Source organism: Pelobates fuscus, chromosome 3, assembly GCF_036172605.1.
Source record: "Pelobates fuscus isolate aPelFus1 chromosome 3, aPelFus1.pri, whole genome shotgun sequence".
NCBI lineage: Eukaryota > Metazoa > Chordata > Amphibia > Anura > Pelobatidae > Pelobates > Pelobates fuscus.
In genome coordinates, this window is record NC_086319.1 from 234,773,638 (window position 1) to 234,794,386 (window position 20,749).

Sequence of the window (20,749 nt, forward strand, 5' to 3'; positions counted from 1 at the left end):
TCTGAAGAAGATGGTATTAAGTATGTGTAATAATTTGTTAAGGCCCTTTCCTTTTCTAATTCCCCTTTCCTCCTTCCTCTTGGTTATAAGTCCCTTTCTTAGATGTTTCTACCTTGCCCTAGATTTCCCTATTACCCTGGCCCTCTATTAACAAAACCTAGGGGGAAAAAAAAGAAAAAGAAAAAAAAAAAAGAAAATCACACTCCCGCCGAGGGTCAGTCCCGAGTCAGTCTTAAGAACCCGAAGGGCAACACACATCCTTCTAACTACTAATCAGGTTTCTCATAACCACAAGTATCTTAAAGGTGAATGCACAGGGTTCACCCCCAGCCACAGATCCATAGCATATACATCTTAGTGTAAATTAAGAATCATTTCTTCTACCTAATTTTATAATCCATTTCTGCCATTGTTCAATTCTCGGATTAAAGTAGTGTTCTTGTCTTAATATCCCTATTTCCATTTTACAGTTATTCAAGACCTGCTGTTTTATCAGCTCCCAAGTCGGGGAGTCTGGGTTTTTCCAGAATCTTGCAAGAGTAGCTTTAGTTTCAATGAGAATGTGGATTATTAACTCTTTTTTATCCTTTGGAATTATAGGCCAGCCCAAGTGCAATATCATAGAACTACAGGTGTAATCAAGATCTACCTCTATTACTTCCCTGCAGAATTTCGCTACCTTTTGCCACAATGAAGATATAATCGGGCATGACCACCATATATGGACGTAATCTGCTCTCAATGAAGCGCAACGCCAGCAGAGATATTGAGATCCTGGATATATTTTTGTTAATTTAGTTGGAACATAATGCCATCTATTGATGACTTTATAATGACTTTCCGTTAGGTTTAGGCAATGTGAAGCTTTCAGTACCGCTTTATTGGCCTTAAGCCATTCCTTTCTCGTAATTATAATTTGTAAGTCTCTTTCCCATGCTTTTAGGGCTGGAAATTCAGGGATTGCCTTATACTTACTAAAAAGTTTTAAGCTTTTAGAAACTAAATTTTTATTATGTCTGATGTTTATCAAGTCTACAAAAAGTTGTAATCCCTCGGAAATCTCAGTTATTCTGTGTCTCATTAGAAAATGTTTTATCCTTAAATACGCAAAACTTTCTCTATAAGAAAGCAAAAAAATTTGTTTAATCTCCTCAAAAGGTCTAATTTGTTGCTGTTGGAATAGCTGATCTATTCTATTAATACCTTTGCTTAACCATGGCTCTAGATTTAAATCCTCCATATTACTGGCCAATACATGCAGTGGTAAATCAATGATAATTTTATCTTCAATCTTGAGTCTTTTTTTCCAGATTCTCCATTGGCCCAATAGGTTAGCTAGGATTATACCCATATCATCTTTCTCAAACTTATCTATACTCCAGAATAAAGTCGTTAAGTCCGGAACTGCCGCTTTCCTAGCCTCAATTTTTTCCCATGTTTCACCACAAGAACTCTCCTTCATAGAGGAAATAACATGCGCAAATGAACAAGCTTCATATATGTCCATAATATCAGGGATTCCCATCCCTCCCAATTTAGGCTTTAAATTCAGAATTTTTTTATTAACTCTGGGTTTTTTCCCCAGCCATATATATTTGTCTAAAGCAGCTTGAATCATCATGAGCCATGGTTTAGGCATTTTCAATGGTAACATACGGAATATATAACTCCATCTAGGAACCAAATAAGACTTTACAATGTTAATTCTACCTGTCCATGATATCTCTGCTGTTCTCAAGTCCTTTAGTTGTTTATTAATTTGCATCATTAGAGGTAGAACATTATATTCCATAATCCTAAAAGGATTACTGGAAATCTTAATGCCTAGATAGGCAATACATTTTTTTGCCCATTCGAAACTATATTTCGCTTTAATATATATTTTCTCTTCCTTCTTTATATTTTTGGCAAGAATAGTTGTCTTATCTACATTTAACTTAAAGTTGGAATAGTACCCAAATTCATAAATCGCCTTTAACAATTCGTCTATTGATAATATAGGGTCTGATATAGTGATTAGGACATCATCTGCATAAAGTAAAGTTTTAAGTTCCTCTTGACCTATTGTTATTCCCTTTATTTTCTCATTAGACCTGATGTCACAAATCAAGGGTTCTATATATATCAAATATAGCAGCGGGGACAGAGGACACCCCTGTCTTGTCCCATTTCTTATGTTAAACCACTCAGAGGTTATTCCCCTACCGATTGTTCTTGCCATTGGGGAGCTATACAGGGCCATGATAGCGCTCAGAATCCAGCCTTCGAAACCAAAGGCCTTTAATGCCTCCCAAAGGAAGTCCCATCTGACCCTGTCAAAGGCCTTCTCCGCGTCCAATGACAGGGCCAGCAATGGAGTGCCCGATTCTTGAACGTGTTCCAAAATGTCAATCACTGTCCTTATACTATTATTTGATTGTCTGTCCTTCATAAATCCAACCTGGTCTCCATGGATTATGGACGGGAGTACTCTTTGTAATCTCTTTGCCAAAATACTTGCATATATTTTTATATCGGAATTTAGTAAGGATATAGGACGATAATTCCCCACTGATTCCGTCGATTTATCTGGCTTTTGTATGGGAATTATATTAGCATATAGTAATTCGTTGGGCAGATCTTTTTCTCTAGCTATGCTATTGAAAAGATCTTCAAGGTGTGTTACCAACACGTCCTGGAACTGTTGGTAAAATATATTTGGAAAGCCGTCCGGCCCCGGGGTTTTTTTTTTTTTTAAAGACTCTATTGCATTTATTATTTCTAGTTTTGAGAAGGGTTCATTAATAGAATTCAGTTGTTCCCTTGATAATTTTTTTAGGGTTTTATTTTGAAAGTATGTTTCTGGTTTATAAGGGGGTTCAGGTAGATTATACAATTTTTGGTAAAATGAGTTAAATGCTTTACCTATATTTTCAGGCGTTAATTGGATGCCATCATCTGTAATAATTTTTTGTATTAATTTGTTTAATTTCGCACCTTTAACTCGATTTGTGAGCATTTTATTTGCTCGATTTCCTTTATAGTACCATTTTATTTTTAGATATTCGAGTTTTTTTGAGGTTTGTAAAAGTAGAATTTTATTGATTTTATCTTTTATTAATCCTATTTTCTCACTTATCTCTATATTTGGATTATTTTTGTTAAGTTTTGTTAGTTTATAGAGAGACACATATAATTCTGTCAGGGAAGCTTCTTTTTGTTTTTTCTTGATTGTACCTAATTTAATAAACTGTCCCCTCAGCACGGCCTTATATGTGCACCAAACTATGGCATCTGAAGTTCCTTTATTCTTATTCTCCTCAAAAAAATTGTTTGTTAATTCTTTTATGGTATTTATATCTTGAGCCTCCCTAAGAAGGAATTCATTTAGTCTCCAACTATTTCTAATTTTAATATCTGGTGAGATAGTGAGATCAAGTATTACTGGGTTATGATCTGACCAGGTTACGTCATGAATCAGAACCTTTTTAGTCTTGTATGAGACCTCTAACGAACCCAAAAACAGATCTAGTCTAGAATAGGTACAGTGTGCTTTCGAAAAGCAGGTATAGTCTTTTTCTGATGGATGGTTTATCCTCCAAAGATCTAATAATTCATAGTTATTTATCAACATTGAAAATTGCATTGAGGATTTCTTTCCCCTTTTATCTTGCGTTACCCCTGCCAATGAGTTCCTATCCAACGTGCCATCCAGAATACAATTAAAATCTCCTCCTATAATGATTTTACCCTTTTTAATTTTTTCTAATTTACTCAGCACCATTTGTATAAACTGAACTGAATTAGTATTAGGAGCATAGATGTTTACAATAGTGAATTCTTCATCCTGTACTTTACATATGGCTAAGATGAACCTGCCATTTTTATCTATATCCTGGTATGTGACTTGAATATCTAAATCATCTGTCGCTAGTAAAGCTACTCCACATTTCTTTTTATCCTCTAATGATGAGCAGATTTGGATTTTAAAATTTTTGGGGATGAAACGTTTTATATCTTTCCTTAGCCAATGAGTTTCTTGTAGTAATACAACTTTTGCACCTTCCTTTTTAATATATTGATACACCATGGCTCTTTTAGTTGGGTTATTCAGGCCCTGTACATTCAGCGTCATAAACTTAACCATAGTCTAAGCCTTTGAAACTCGAGACCGTACCCCCCGGCGGGAGGGAGAGAAAAAGAAAAGAAAAAGAGGGGGGGGAGGAAAGCACATAACAATTACATTCATATGACCTCATGTAAGTCGAACATAAGGCCCCACATACCCACATTTTTTGTAAAAAATTCCGTCTCCACTCCCACTTAGTGGAAGACAGAAAATGCATCCCAGAACTCTGGGAATACATCCACAACTCCACAACGAAATATGGAGTTACTTGGGGGAGCATGAGAAAACCCTCCCCGAGAGTGCCGCTGGTGTCCATATATACCCAGCGGGAAGGAGAAGGGAAGAGAGAAAAAAAAAAAAAAAAAAAAAAAAAAAAAACCCTTATGTACATATCAATCATAAACCACGTTGTGAAAACTACTTTCAATATAATTTCAATTTCCTATAATACATCGTACTTTCCTTATGGTCTAAAAATTACTCTAGACCAATAACATCTCGTGTATTCATCTTACTATTCAATTTACTCCAATAAATGTACTTATATATATATTATCCCATTTCCCTTTGGCCAAAAGTGCCTTTAAGTGTGATTATTTCAATTTCTTTATAACAGTTTTATATTACTAAAATCTGTCTTTACAGTCTAAAGTGTTATCCATACAATATCTTGTGGACCAGATAGCCAATTTAACCCACATTCTCCTACTCTTCACTACTACCTAGTAAGTTTATATTAGTGATTTCAATTAGTGATTTCAATATTTGTGCTTTAGAGATTATTTTGAAACGGTGTTCTATCATACAGAGGATTCCTATCAATTTAACTAATCAAATTACACCCAAAAGTGTCCATATCTATCATTATCTGTGAGTAATCTCGTTCTCCTCTGAGAGGATATACTTTCACGTGAGTGTCATTTATATATACCATAACCTATTCCCCTGTTATGTAAAAATTATATAAATTATGTTAACAATTTTCAGTATAGATATTGCAATTTCCCATGTACCAACTGCTAGATTATACGCCTTTATAAGCTGTAAGTAACCCGATCAGATCAATACCTTGTCAGCCATTTACAGTATAGTATATCTGGTTATTATATTTACATCAGAGGAGAGAGAGAAAAAAAAAAAAAAAAATTCATCCCTTAGTCGATCCGCTGGCATGTCCAAACTTATTGATTAATTTTGCATGTGGACCTCCTGTAGCCATTTCCTGGCTAAATCTGAGTTGGCAAATACCAGAGTTTTTGCTTCATGAGTGATAATTAATTTTGCTGGGAAAGCCCAGAAGTGTCTAACATCATTTTTCCTTAGTGTCTCCAGAACCGAAGCGAATGATCGCCTTTTCTTCCTCGTTTCATATGATAAGTCTGGGAGAACTTTTATGTTCGCATATTCTTCTTTTTTACTGCCTTGCCTTGAGGTTTTTCTTATTTCTTCTCTAAATAAGTATGAGTTGCAGCAAACCATAATATCTCTGGGAGCTTCCATTGGGAGATTTTTAGGTTTTGGAATTCTATGATATCTCTCTAGAAATTTATAATTATCATCCTTCTGAATGCCCAGTTCCAGGAAGTATGAATCCAAGAATGCTTTTATTTTTTCTTGTGTGATACTCTCCGGGATGTTCCTTAATCTTAAGTTGTTTTGTCTTGATCTGTCTTCAAGATCATTTATCTTTGATTGTAGCTGTTGGATTTTCTGGTTTATTTCTCCCTGTTGCTGCTGTTGGTCTTTAATTAGTGAGTCAATAAGATCCATTTTTCTTTCGACTTGGTTAATTCTGAGGCCTATCTCTTTAATTTCCTTTTTTAAATCCTCATTATTGCTGAGAATTTCTTGTTTTATTGCTAATAGTTGCTGGTCTAGGCAGATTTTTAAAAATTCTGGCGTAACCATCGAGTTTTCCATTTGAGATGTTTCTAATTGGGATATTTTTTTCTCTCCCGCTGTCAAATTAATTTCTTTCACAGAACTCTCTGGGAATGATCTATCTGTTTGGGGAGAAAAGAAATTAGAGAGTCTTTTCTCCGTCTTGTTCTCTTTTCTTTCAACCTTCTCTTTATGTTCTTTATCTTTATCTTTGCCAAGGGACACTTTATTTTCTTGATTTCTTCTGGTTGACATAATCCCAGAGATATCATGCAGCACAGAGAGAAAAAAAAAAAAAAAAAAAAAAAAAAAAAATCACCAAAAGTATATCAGCTTAATTCCTTGTGTGAGATAGTTAGTCAACGAAAACGTGTTTCTGCAGCTTTAATAACGTTTTGGTTTATGTATCACGTTACGCCCTTAGATAATTGTTTGATTGATTAGAATTAGTTTTTCTTCTCTCTACTTCATCTTCATGGCATTTTTATTCTTGAATTCTTCTAGTTGACGTAATTTTAGTGATATCGTGCAGCACAAAAAAGAACAAAACAAAACAACAAAAGAGAAAAATCACCAAAAATATATCAGCGTGAGTCCGTTTAGTCAATGTAAACGTATTTCTTCAACTTTAGTGACGTTTTGACGTTTTAATTTATGTATCACGTTACACCCTTAGATAATTGGTTGATTAAAATTAGTTTTCCTTCTCTCTACTTCATCTTCATAACTCCTTTTTTTATTTTTTCCCTTTTTCCTTTAAGAGTATGCATTCATAGGTGGAGGTTCTTTATATGCACTCTTTACTTTTTCCAAGCTATGGTGTTTAACACTGTTCAGTTTTAGGATAAATTATGGGAAATCATGGGTTTTCCCCCTCCTTCGCTTCCAATACACCGTTTCCCAATTCCTTCTATATTTATGAAGGCATGTAAATGTAAAAAAAAGAAAAGTAAACTAAAATATCACTTTCTCTGTCTTACTTTTCTTCCCCTTTCACTTTCCGTTGAATTATTTTTACCACCCCACGTTTAACTAGACCTGGGGGGAATTACTGCAGCGGGGAAAACAAGAAAAAAAATTCCAAGATATTGTATTACTTTGTCGGGTGCTGAGTGCTGAGTACCAATATGTATAATTGTTGTAATTGGTATAATTCTCACCCGTCTTCCTTAAACTGCATCCGCCAATCAGCCTTAAGTTACAGCCAGCAGCTTAAGCGTGTAGTTATGAGTAAGAAGTCCAATGCTCACAGGTCTCTGCCCCGACCTCAGCAATAATAGGGCGCCTCTATTTCTCCCGCAGTACATGTATCCACTCGGGTCGAAGGCACGACCGGGCTAATCATGAATCCTGGATCATAGATCTCGCGTTTCATTCAAATCTCCTCCGTCCGCCATCCGACTCCCACGGCACTCTCGGCGGGCTTCACTCCCTCCACCCCCCTTACGTAGCGCTCGCGCACACGCGTCCTACGTCATCCCCCCCTATCTAGGGATTTTATTGTTGAATTACCCCCTTCGAATGGTAACACAGTCATCCTGATGATAGTTGACCGGTTTTCCAAAATGGCTCACTTTGTGTCTCTTCGCAAGTTGCCCACATCCAAGGAACTGGCCCTTATCTTCGCTAGAGAAGTATAGAAGTATTTCGGTTACATGGCATTCCCTTCTCTATTGTGTCCGATAGGGGTAGCCAATTTATTTCCAGGTTCTGGAAAGCCTTTTGTACAGAAATGGGTATTTCTCTCTCGTTTTCTTCCGCTTACCATCCCCAGTCTAATGGAGCTGCTGAACGTGCCAACCAGTCTCTGGAGCAGTACCTCCGTTGTTTTGTGTCTCACCATCAGGACAATTGGTCTGACCCGCTTCCTTGGGCTGAATTTGCTCGGAATAACGCCACTCATGATTCTTCCGGCAAAAGCCCTTTTTACGTCGTCTATGGCCAGCATCCCGTTGTTCTCCCGGCTGCATTCTCCTCACAGGGCATGCCAGTTCTGGATGAGCATTTGGCTGGTTTGCGTAATACTTGGGAGCAGGTTCAGCGTTCTTTGGTTGACTCTGCTGCTCGCCAGAAGGCTCAGGCTGACAAGCATCGCAGAGCGGCTCCTTCCTATGTTGTGGGGGATAGAGTTTTGCTTTCCACGCGGAATATTCGCCTCCGGGTGCCTTCTATGAAATTGGCTCCCGCTTCATTGGTCCTTATCGTATTATAAATAAGGTTAATCCCGTTTCTTATGCCTTGGGTCTGCCTAAGAATCTGCGCATACCTAATGTTTTTCACACCTCGTTGTTGAAGCCTTACGTGCGCAACCGCTATACCCGGCATGCTCCTCCTCCACCTCCTGTCTCTGTGGAGGGTCATGAAGAATTCGAAGTGTCTACTGTTCTTGACTCTCGTTTCCTTAGGGGTCGGCTTCAGTACTTGGTACATTGGAAGGGTTATGGGCCTGAGGAGCGCAGTTGGATTTCTGCTGATGCTGTTCATGCTCCCCGCCTTGTGCGTTCTTTCCATTCACGTTTTCCTGCCCGACCTAGTCCTGCCCGCCCGGAGGGCGTGTCCTCAGGGGGGGGTACTGTAGCGTTACTCACCTTTCCCAGGGGCCGGTCGCGGTCCTCTCTTCAAGCCGCGCGCGGTCCTGCGGCTCATCCGACGCTTCAGACAGGAAGGCGGGCAGTGACCGCGAGATGCGGTCACATGTCCCGCCTGAATCTAAGAGCGTGCCGCGAGTCTCGGGCGCGCTCTTAAAGAGACAGTGGGAGCCTAAATTGCCAAAAGGCTCCCATTGGCCCCTGTCATCCCACACACCCCATACACTTACCTTTTGGGGGTGTGGAAGTGACAGGAGCCAATCACATTAGTTTTGAACCTATTTATACTTACCCTTTTCCCTTAGTTCCTTGCCCTATCGTGGTTTCTGCTACAGTTCCCTTTAGCGCTTGTTGTGTTCAGTTGTGTTCCTCCGTACTTGACCTTGGCTTTGTATTCTGACTTCGTTTTTGCTTTATCCTTGTCTGTTCTGTTTGCCGGCTTGCTGTTTCCTGTGTACCAGACCCCGGCTTGTCCTCGTTTACGCTGTCTCTTTGTGCCCTTGACCTCGGATTGTTCCTGACTCTGTACTTCTCCTATATACGTCGAGTCCGGCCATTCTAAGGACCAGTAGACGTATCTCTCCTCTGTTCTGCCTTCTGTTTAGCTGGATCCTGCGTGTAGGGGTATATTCTCGTTACAGAGTGCCATGGCCCCCTCCCAATGAGTAATTAAACCATTTAGTAACAGTTTGACAATTTACCTGGGGACCATCTTCTTTGTAGCCTCCACCAAGTTATGCCCTGCCATACAGGGCTGGCTGATTGGCTGAGAGGGTCAGTTGAGTACCCTCTGCCTTTTAGCACCTTCCTGCACCAATAGGCTTATCCCACTACAGGAGCTTCGTAAGCAGATGAGTCAGCAGGTGGCTACAGAGCCAAGGACACTTGTCAAACTATTCATAGAGAGTTGTACTACTTATTCTGGCACTTCTGACGTCATAATGTTTACACCAGGCTGTAGTGGTTATGGTGTTTTCCATAGGGTGCATAAATCTGTTTACCCAAATATTTATTTATTTATTTTTAAAAAAAATGTATTCTTTATTTTATTGTGCGGAATTAACACAAGTGCCCCATGTGCCACAACCGCAAACATAGGCATATTTAGTAACAGTTTTCATCAATAGGTTGGCATTAGTAAACATTGCACATTTTAATTATTTTATCGTCGTGGTATCAGCTATTAAGCTGGGCATGACTGGTCCAGAGGGAGCCAGGGAATGTGTTGTCCTGGAGTGCAGATCAGGCATGTGTAGTGTTGTGTATGTGCTAGGGTATTGACCTACAAGGTGAGGTTTTGGGTGTATGGCATGAGGTCTGTTGTGTCTCCCTATTTTGTCTGTCTGTCGATTCCCTAGTATGGGAGGGAGCTGTCACTGCAGCTGTGGGTTGCCTCTGGCTGGTATCCACCCCTATTGGGGACTACCCCCAACCCCTTGTGTGTGTCTTTCTTTTTGTGTTTATAGGGTTTGGGCTGGGTGGGGGGGGAATTGATGGGTGACTGGTCTGTGGTAATTCCTGCCATGAGTGATTGTGTGCCTCGGCGTCTGGAACATTTCTAACCGGTGTGTTGGTGTATGGAGGCTAAGTCGATGGGGTCTTCACAGATGTGGTGTAACACATTAATAATAAAACAAAAAACAGAAAACTAGTCAACTTGGGTAAACCAAAGAATAGATTGGGGTGTAGCTTGGAGGCTATCAACGTTGGAGTCCATAAGGGAGTAGAGCGGAACCATCTTGATTAGGATGTCACATCTTGGAGATTTGCTGTATCAGCAGTCTCTGAGGGTTGTGGCTGTATCTTTCCCTTCTTGGTAGTCCCTCAGGGGGCCTTTCGTTTGTGCGTTAGACGAGTGGGAGCTCCTGGGATGAATTCGGCCACGGTAGCTGGGTCCACTCGGTTGAGGTCTGACCCCTCCATGTGGGCACGCTGCAGCAGACCTGCATTGCGTAGGTGTAAGTCCAGTTCGGAGTAGCTCCTGGCTCGGTACATTGTGTCCTGATGGGGAAAGGTAATCGTATTCAGAGACCCCCATTTGTACTGGATATTCTTATTTCTGAGGTGTTGTAGCAGGAGTTGCGCAGGGCCTTACGCCACCCCATAGTGCTTTTGGTCAGGTCCGGGAATATGGACAGTGTGGCTCCCTCAATTGATAGAGGTGTTCTCCCACGTGCAGCCTCCATTAGGAGGGCTCTGTCCTGCAAGGACTGAAAGCGGAGTATTAGGCCGGTGTGTGCCATGGTCAGTGCTGTTGTAGGCTTTGGTAGGCGGAACATGCCATCTAGTTGTACTGCCTTTGCCTGTTTTGGTGGCAATAGGTCCGCCAGCAGGCGTCTGATAAAATGCAGTAGGTCTGTGGGGTTTGTAGAGTCCGGGATACTGCGGATCTTTACATTGTAATGTCTTCGCTGGTCTTCTAATGTATGTATTTGGTCGTTGGACGCCTGTTGCTGCTGTTTTAACTCTGTTAGTGCTTGTTTCAGGGTCTTTATCCTGGATTCCTTGTTTATTTGATGTGGTTTCCAGCTGTGTGACCCTGGTGGTGACCCCATCTATTGCCACTTTAATGCAGGCCATGTCGGCCGCTATATTTGTTCTGAGTATTGCCAGCATGCTTTTAAGTACAGAGGCAGTAACTGGCTCTTCTGTAGGGGTGCGCTGGGGCTTCGAGGTGGGTGGTGGGACATATGCTGCACCTTCCCCGGGGTCTATGGAGAAGTCATCTGAGGAATAGGAGTAAGCTTCCTCACCTGCCGCCATTTTGTCCCATGCGGTCTTTTGCGAGCGCCGGAGAAGTTCTCCGATATCGTGGGTGGTAGGGTCCTTGTCGGCTTTTGTTTTTTTTGTGCTTCCGACCCATCTTTGTTTCCCGTGTCGGGTGAGGGTTGGAGTGCCCGGGTAACTTTGCCAGGTAGCCCCGAAAAGCAGTTTGTGCGGTATCTGTTACGGTGCTCCTGGAGAACGCGTCCGCTCTGCTCCTCCGCTAGCTCCCATATTTATTTTTTAATGGGTAATTTTTGACAATAAGCACTCAAGTAAAGGCCTATTTATGCATGCTTGGAGTTTTATATGTGCAAGTCTTGTCTGGACACTTGCATGAATACAGTTGCTTATACACGAAGTGCCATAACCACTACATTCTGTTGTAGTAGTTATAGTTCTAGTAGTCTGCAGTCACCACTCCTGGTTACGGATCAGCCCTTTTTGAGTGGTTTAACCATGGGTGTTTCTAGATCCAAAATATTCCTGGGCCTTGAGTGTAGCACAAAACTTAATGACCCCCCCACCCCCAAACACCATGTGTGGTGACTCCCAGCCCCCCTCACGTTATTCAGACTGCAGTTTTTTTTTAATGCCAACCCCTGCCCCATTGCGCCTTCTCTCTGGCCCTAATACATCTTGTTGCCTCCAATGCTAATTCTCATCCCCACTGCTACATCTCACCCTTCCACGGTTCTTTCTCTCTCTCACTATTCCTTCTCTCCCTTTCACTGCTCCTTCTTACCTTCCTTTAAGGTGACACACAGGTCAGCCCCTCCTTGACACTTCAGCAGCAGTACTCCTCCTACTTCTTTTCCAGCCAGTCACATACTCCGCAGGCTAATGCCGTATATCATGTACATTAGCATGAAGTAGTCACATGATCATGAAATACCCTGCGCTATAATATTATTGGAGGACCCGAAGATTAGAAAGTTATAAATATTAAACCACATCTCCATTGCACTGTTAAGCAGCAATGGACCATGTGCAGCTTTACTGTTCTGGGGAGATAAGAGGCTTGTATTTACAGTGCCTCAAGTGAGAGATCTGGGGCTTTACTACACAAAACTCTGGCTCTAGCCCTCCTCCCACCATCAATGTCTCTGGGTTTGACCAAAAACTGGGTCCCTCAAGCACTCACTTTGTCACCTCCATGCAAATATGGCTGAAATGGATATTGTCAGTGCTGAAGTGACGATTTTGTTTTTAGCAATACAGTGAGATCTGGACATGGAGGTCAATGGTTTAGTCAAATTGTTTTGACCCAGATTTGATGGACAGCAGCTAGCAGCTTACTAGCACCATAACCACTACAATATGATGTAGTGCCTTCGCATGCCCTTCTAACAATTCTATATTTATATGTAGAATAAAGCTGTTTTGTGTTATTATGTGTAACTGGTCTCATTTTTTAAAATATATGGTTAACAAAAGAGACAATAATGTGTTCACTGAAAAGGGAGTGAATTAGCTTTTTAAATTTTTGTCAAAATTAGTTGACCAAAAAAATCCAACTCCTGATTTTTTATTTTTTCCCTAGTATTTTTAAATTGCGTGTCAGTTCATCAGAAATCTCAGTTTAATGATTACATGTTCCTGTTATGTTTTAAATATGTTATGTTTTAAATATGATTACAAATAGTCTATATCATATGTGCAATGCCTCTCTTAGAGTAACTTTTACATTCCTTTATTTTTTTGTTTGTACCACTCAACACGATAGTCCATAACTATATCCAAATATTTTGTTATTCCCAATGATTCCTTCTTAAAGAAAGTGTTTTTTTTTTTTTTTGGTAGCCAGAAGTGCAGTTGGCAGAAGGATTTGATGTATTTATGCCAAAATCTCAGCTGGATTCTATTCTGTCAAATTATAAGAGGTCAGGGAGTCTGCTTTTCAGAAAGCTGGTGTGTGCCTTTTTTGATGACAAAACATTGGCAACATCTCTTCCAAATGGAAAACGGAAACGAGGACTCAATGACAATCGTCAAGGATTGGACCAAAATATTGTGGGAGCAATAAAGGGTAACTGTTTTTTGTAATATTCTTTGCTTTTCCATAGGTTATAGGATACGTGATTATATAGTTCATGGAGGGGTTTAGATATACTGTAGGTGTGTAAACCACAAGAATGATCATCTAATGTTGATAAGAAAACCTTCTGGAGAACTAAATCTTATCTTGATGAAGATGCTGGTGTATAAATATGTTATAATTTATTGCCTAAAAATGAACACCTATTCATGGTATAGTGTGTCTGTCTGCTAATACTTATCTGGGAAGTGATTATGAACCAGACAAGATAAGTGAAGAGAACACATGTATTCAAGTGTTAGCCACTTTACTTGTTTTATTGCATCACAAATCCACATAATGTTTTATATAGAATGTTAAAGTTTATTTTGGATTTTTCTTCTGTTTTTTTGTTTCCTTTGTCTTATTTGTACTGGAGCAATTCAAAAGTAAGAACAATCTGATCCATAATTCTAAGAACATTTTTAATATTTTTAAAGCGCATAATTCCCTTTTTTTTTTTTTCAGTATCTAATCATTACATGTCAAAGAGCAAATCAAATAACTTGCTTACTTACTGACAGGTGTATAAGTGTATGATAGGATGTGCGTATATAGAAGCTGTCAGTGTCAGGATCGGGACTGGGATCCAACACGCAGAGTACAAACAGGAGCTAGGTACGTATACCGGACCTTAGAATGGCCGGACTAACGTAAGGAATAAGCAAAGAATGGTCTAGAGACAAGCCGAGGTCGAGGGAACGAGAGGACAGGTAAGCGAGAGACAAGCCGAGTCAAAAGGATAATAGAGGTAAGCAGAGTAGAACAATACAAGCCGGGTCAGAACCAAAGAGACAAACAGTAATAAGAGCACTGAGTGACTAGACTAGCTAGAACCACGACAGGGCAATGAACCAATACACAAAACCCTATTTTATACCCTGGTTCTAAATTGATGATCCCGCCCCCGACGAGTCCTGATTCGTTGCTCGGGGTTTGATTGACAGGCCGGAACGGATAGTCGTCATGACTTCGGCTACAGGGCGCCGCGTCATAAAAGGAGGCGGATCAATCGCGGCCGGCGTGTAAACGGCCGAGAGGACTGCGAGGAACGAGTGAGTCAACCCCTCTCAGAGGACGAGCATCTAAGTGTCTCACCTCCTCCGAGGTAGAGACAACAGGTACCCTGACAGTACCCCCCCTCTCAGAAACGCCCACCGGGCGGAAGGAACCGGGACGAGACGGAAAACGAGCATGAAAAGCCCTGCGGAGGCGAGGAGCATGCACATCTTCCTGAACCACCCAAGACCTCTCCTCAGGACCATATCCTTTCCAGTCAACAAGATATTGTACCCTCACTTGAGAAATTCGAGAATCAAGGATGGAGTTGATCTCATACTCCTCCTGACCCTCAACCTGAACAGAGCGAGGAGAGGAGACAGCGGAGGAAAACTTGTTACAAACTAAAGGCTTCAACAAGGAAACATGAAAAGAGTTAGGGATGCGCAAGGCAGGTGGAAGAGCAAGGCGATACGCAACCGGGTTAATTCGAGTCAGAACCTTGTAAGGACCAATGTAACGAGGAGCAAATTTCATAGAAGGAACCTTCAAGCGAATGTTTCTGGTACTCAACCACACCCTATCACCTGGAGCAAAAACCGGAGCTGCCCTTCTACGCTTGTCTGCGTGTTGTTTGAACAACGTGGAATTACGAAGGAGAATTTGTCGAGTCTGATCCCACAACTTCCTCAAATTGGCAACATGAACATCAACCGACGGTACCCCTTGGGAAGGGGAAACCGACGGAAGAATGGAAGGATGAAAGCCATAATTCATGAAAAAGGGGCTAGAGCGAGTAGAATCGCAAACGAGATTGTTGTGTGCAAACTCCGCCCAAGGAATCAGACCGACCCAATCGTCCTGGTGTTCGGAAACAAAACAACGCAAATACTGTTCAATCTTTTGGTTAGTGCGTTCGGCAGCTCCGTTAGACTGGGGATGATAGGCAGAAGAGAAATTCAATTTGATGCCCATTTGAGAACAGAAGGTTTCCAAAAACGGGAAACAAACTGGGAACCTCTATCAGACACAATTTCGGAGGGTATACCATGCAAACGAAAAATTTCTCTCGCGAATATCTCAGCCAATTCGGGAGAAGATGGAAGTTTAGGTAAGGGCACAAAATGAGCCATCTTAGTAAACCTGTCAATTACCGTGAGAATAACAGTCTGCTTTTTAGAAACAGGCAAATCAACAATGAAATCCATAGCCAAACAGGACCATGGTCTCTCGGGAATTTCCAAGGGGTGCAAAAGCCCACATGGGAGCGTATGAGGTTGCTTAGTCTTCATACAGACCTCACATGCCCCGACGAAATCCCTAATATCCTTACGTAATGAAGGCCACCAGAAATCTTTGGAAATCAGAGAACACGTTTTGCGTATGCCAGGATGCCCAGCCACCTTGCTGTTGTGAAAGCACTGCAGCAGTTCCAGTTGGAGTTCAGGAGGAACGAAGTACCGTGCCCCAGGAACCTGTCTGGGAGCCAGATGCTGTACCTTCATGATCTCGGCAAGCAACGGGGAGTGTATCCTGAGGCTCGTGTTGGCGATAATATTACACTTGGGAACTACAGAAGACAAAACCGCATCAGATATAGTAGAAGGTTCATGTTGGCGAGACAAAGCATCGGCCTTAGAGTTCTTAGAACCAGGTCTATAAGTGAGCACGTAATTGAAATGAGTGAGGAACAAGGACCAACGAGCTTGCCTGGCGGACAAGCGCTTGGCCTCCCCAATATAGGACAAGTTCTTGTGATCTGTCAAAATAGTAACAGGGTGCAAGGTCCCTTCCAATAAATGTCTCCACTCCTTTAAAGCCATAATAACCGCCAATAGTTCCCTGTCACCAATGTCATATCTGCTTTCAGGCCCAGATAATTTCTTGGAAAAAAAACCACATGGATGTAACGGTTTATCCACACCTAACCTTTGGGACAAGACAGCGCCTATACCTGTCTCCGAGGCGTCTACCTCGAGTAAAAAAGGCAAAGACGTATCAGGATGAACTAAAATCGGTGCTGATGCAAAAAGTTCCTTGAGTGTTTTGAAAGCAACGAGAGCTTCAGTAATCAAAGGAATCGGGTATGCATTTCTAATAGTTATTTTATTGAAGCCCCGATAATCAATGCAAGGCCTTAGAGTACCATCTTTCTTATTCTCAAAAAAGAACCCGGCCCCGGCAGGGGAGGAGGATCTCCTAATGAATCCCTTGTTTAGGTTCTCACGAATATACTCCTCTAAGACTAAGTTCTCCTTGGTGGATAAAGGATATACCGTACCCCTCGGGGGCATGGTACCAGGCAGGAGTCTGATCTTGCAGTCAAAGGGCCTGTGTGAAGGTAAAGTGTCAGCATTCTTTTTGTCAAAGACTGCCTTTAAATCCAGGTACAGAGGCGGTATTTGTAAGTCTGTAGATTGAGAAGAATGAACCGGTGCGTCAACTACGCAAACCGGTGAGACTTTCTGTAAGCACCTGCTCTGGCAACCCTGACCCCAAGAGACTATCTCACCCAGTTCCCAATCAATAATAGGGTTATGTTTCTTAAGCCAAGGATACCCCAATACTATTGGAACTGAAGGAGATGAAATAAGCATAAGGGATATACCTTCCTCGTGTAAAATACCAACAGTTAAGTTAACAGGTATGGTTTCACGAAAAATAACAGGTTCAGATAATGGTCTACCATCTATGGCCTCAACGGCCAAGGGTGTATCCCTTAGCTGGGATGGGATAGAGTGGTTAGTGACAAAGGCTTGGTCAATAAAGCTTTCAGCTGCTCCGGAGTCTATCAATGCCATAGTATTTAGTACTCCCTTCTCCCAAGCTAAAGAAACAGGTAACAGAAGCCTATGATCTTTATAATCATGTATAGAGGACAAGATAGAAACACCCAAGGCCTGTCCTCTAGAGAAACTTAGGTGCGAGCGTTTCCCGGACGGTTAGGGCAGTTTAGGCGTAGGTGACCTCTTACTCCACAATACATACACAACCCCTCCCTTCTCCTGTACTGTCTCTCATCTTCTGAGAGACGAGTATTGCCTATCTGCATAGGTTCTGGCAGAGCTAAAGTTGTAGATTCAGGACTCTGAAATGAGGGAGCTAGTCGAAAGGAAGGTCTACGGGTTCTATCTCGAGTGTTCTGCCTCTGTCTTAAACGTTCATCAATTCGAGAAATAAAAGAAATTAAATCTTCCAAATTTTCAGGAAGCTCTCTTGTGGCAACCTCATCTAGAATTTCGTCTGATAGTCCGTTTAGAAATACGTCCATATAAGCCTGTTCATTCCACTTGACTTCTGCTGCCAAGGATCTGAACTCTAACGCATAATCCACAAGGGTTCGGTTATGTTGTCTAAGACGTAACAGTAGTCTAGCTGCATTGGCCTTTCTTCCTGGAGGGTCAAAAGTCCTTCTAAAAGCAGCGACAAAGGCATTATAATTATAGACTAACGGGTTATCATTCTCCCATAGAGGATTAGCCCATCTCAGAGCTTTATCAATGAGTAGTGTGATTATGAATCCAACCTTCGCCCTATCTGTAGGGTAGGAGCGGGGTTGTAATTCGAAATGAATGCCTATCTGGTTTAAAAAACCTTGACAGGTATCCGGAGAACCACCATAGCGTACAGGAGGAGTAATACGGGAGGAAGCACCTACTGTGGCTACCTCTAGGCCTGAACTTACAGGAGAGATGGATGTAGTACGCATCTCTTCTGATTGATTACTAGAACGAGATAGTAAAGCTTGCAGCGCTAGAGCCATCTGGTCCATTCTATGATCCATGGCCTCAAATCTAGTGTCAGGAGAACCGACCTGAGCGTTTGTACCTGCAGGATCCATTGGCCCTGTCGTAATGTCAGGATCGGGACTGGGATCCAACACGCAGAGTACAAACAGGAGCTAGGTACGTATACCGGACCTTAGAATGGCCGGACTAACGTAAGGAATAAGCAAAGAATGGTCTAGAGACAAGCCGAGGTCGAGGGAACGAGAGGACAGGTAAGCGAGAGACAAGCCGAGTCAAAAGGATAATCGAGGTAAGCAGAGTAGAACAATACAAGCCGGGTCAGAACCAAAGAGACAAACAGTAATAAGAGCACTGAGTGACTAGACTAGCTAGAACCACGATAGGGCAATGAACCAATACACAAAACCCTATTTTATACCCTGGTTCTAAATTGATGATCCCGCCCCCGACGAGTCCTGATTCGTTGCTCGGGGTTTGATTGACAGGCCGGAACGGATAGTCGTCATGACTTCGGCTACAGGGCGCCGCGTCATAAAAGGAGGCGGATCAATCGCGGCCGGCGTGTAAACGGCCGAGAGGACTGCGAGGAACGAGTGAGTCAACCCCTCTCAGAGGACGAGCGTCTAAGTGTCTCACCTCCTCCGAGGTAGAGACAACAGGTACCCTGACAGTCAGTAAGCAAAGATAACATTAGCACCATCAACTGCAAACTAACAGGTGTCATCACCATGCCAGTTCCTGTGTCTGATCACTGCTGCCATATACAGGGTGAAGTTACAGCATACAGTTGCAATCCGTGCCTTTACCTGATTCAAGCAATGTGCACTGCCTTATCTTCAGATCTTGTCTGCTCTTGCAATACATAGAAGCTTTCTGTGATAGTAACCAGGAACTGAGTTCTTTATTCTGGGCAGTGTGTAACATGGTGATTAGTTAAAGAGACACTGTAGGCACCCAGACCACTTCAGCTCATTGCAGTGGTTTGGGTACAGTGTCCCTATTGTCCTTAGTGCTGCAATGTTAAACATTGCAGTTCCAGAGAAACTGCAATGCTTACATTGCAGCACTAAGTCAGCCCACTAGAGGGCTTCCTGATTTCAAACAGACCTTGGTATCTGATGCTGGACATCCTCACGCTCTGCATGAGGACCTCCAGCATCAGATTTTTCCCCATAGGAAAGCATTGATTCAATGCTTTCCTATGGGGAGGTCTAATGTGCAGCCGGCATTTGCCACGCATGCGCATTAGAGCCCGTTCATCCTGGGACAGAGGAGGAGCTTTGATCCAGTAACGTTCATCGTTTTCACGCTCTGCATGAAGATGCTGAACTTTCCCCATAGAGATGCATTGATTTAATGCATCTCTATTAGTAGATGATGGTGGGGTCAAACGCTTCTTGGGAAGCACTGTGATTGGCTGAGATCATCAATTCTGATTATGTCAGCCAACAAGGTAATAAGGGGGGGAAGGGGTGGGGAAAGGAGGGGGTAGGTATTGTATTCCTTGCACTTTAGTATCTCTTTAAAAACACTGATCCCAGCAACTAAACCCAGTTTTTTTTTTTAAGACCCTCTGTAAAGATTCAAGTTATGTTCTCCTGGCATGGCCCTTGCTGATCAAACTTGGATCATTTGCTGTAAAGCAATATTAGTTCTGTGCACAGTGCTTGATGTGGGGAGTACATTGTAATCTAATAAATAATTACAGGCAAAATGGTGACACTGCAGTGTTTTGGTTTTTATTTTGTTTCCCTATGCTGCATTCTTACAGTGCGCTAATATTATGTTCCTCCTCCACTTATCGCAAGACTATTGCCCTGTATATTCTCATTAATTGCTTTCATAGCAACATAAAAAAAACGTTTCCTACTAATACAATGCACAAAGGCATATTCTGCTTTCCTGTAGCTACACTTCAATATTGCAAGGCTCATTCAATTGTCTTGTAGATTCAATTTACTGCATAGTGTGTTCTGCATCTCTGTCCAGCACAACCAGAGCTAATTAACTCAATGTTTCTGTATAATTTATAATGTTACTTAAATACCATAAAATTACTGGGTATATAATTGTAATGCAAAATCCACCAGAAAAAGCACATTTTGAGAAGTTCAGATTACATGTAGGAATTACATCCACCAATTAGCTCTGGATCATATGTAGGATATGTAAATAATACAATTACCCTGCTCATTTTAATTCTGGGTTTATATATGATACTTGTTCTATGCTTTCTTTCCTCTCAGTTTTCACAGAAAAATATTGCACTGCTAACAATGTGGAGAAGGTTCCAGGCCCACGGCACTGGGTACAGATTCTGCAAGATCAAATAAAGCTTGCGAGGAGGAGATTAAAAAGAGGCTGTGACTTAGGTGAGTGGTGGTTGGTCTTATTCTAATTACCCCCTAGTATGTCCTTGTGATATCACCTTTAACAGTGGATATGTCACATTTTTGTTTTGTTCTTTTTGCATCATATAACTATTTTTCTATTTTACTTTTCTTTTGCCCTTTAAGAAACATCTGTTACACGAGACTTGAAGAATTTAAGGTATCCTGCCAGAAGTTATATACTATTTGAGGTG

General features: G+C 41.7%; 1 protein-coding gene across 2 annotated transcripts in view; it reads left to right on the plus strand.

The window, feature by feature from the left end:
• Nucleotides 1–20,749, plus strand: part of BEND7 (BEN domain containing 7) — a 146,177-nt gene that overhangs the window by 121,752 nt on the left and 3,676 nt on the right. For both annotated transcript variants that reach the window (XM_063448214.1, XM_063448215.1), the window contains exons 6-7: nucleotides 13,144–13,369; nucleotides 20,412–20,537. In XM_063448214.1, coding sequence (XP_063304284.1) covers nucleotides 13,144–13,369; nucleotides 20,412–20,537 — 352 coding nt within the window. The remainder of the gene's footprint in view (nucleotides 1–13,143; nucleotides 13,370–20,411; nucleotides 20,538–20,749) is intronic.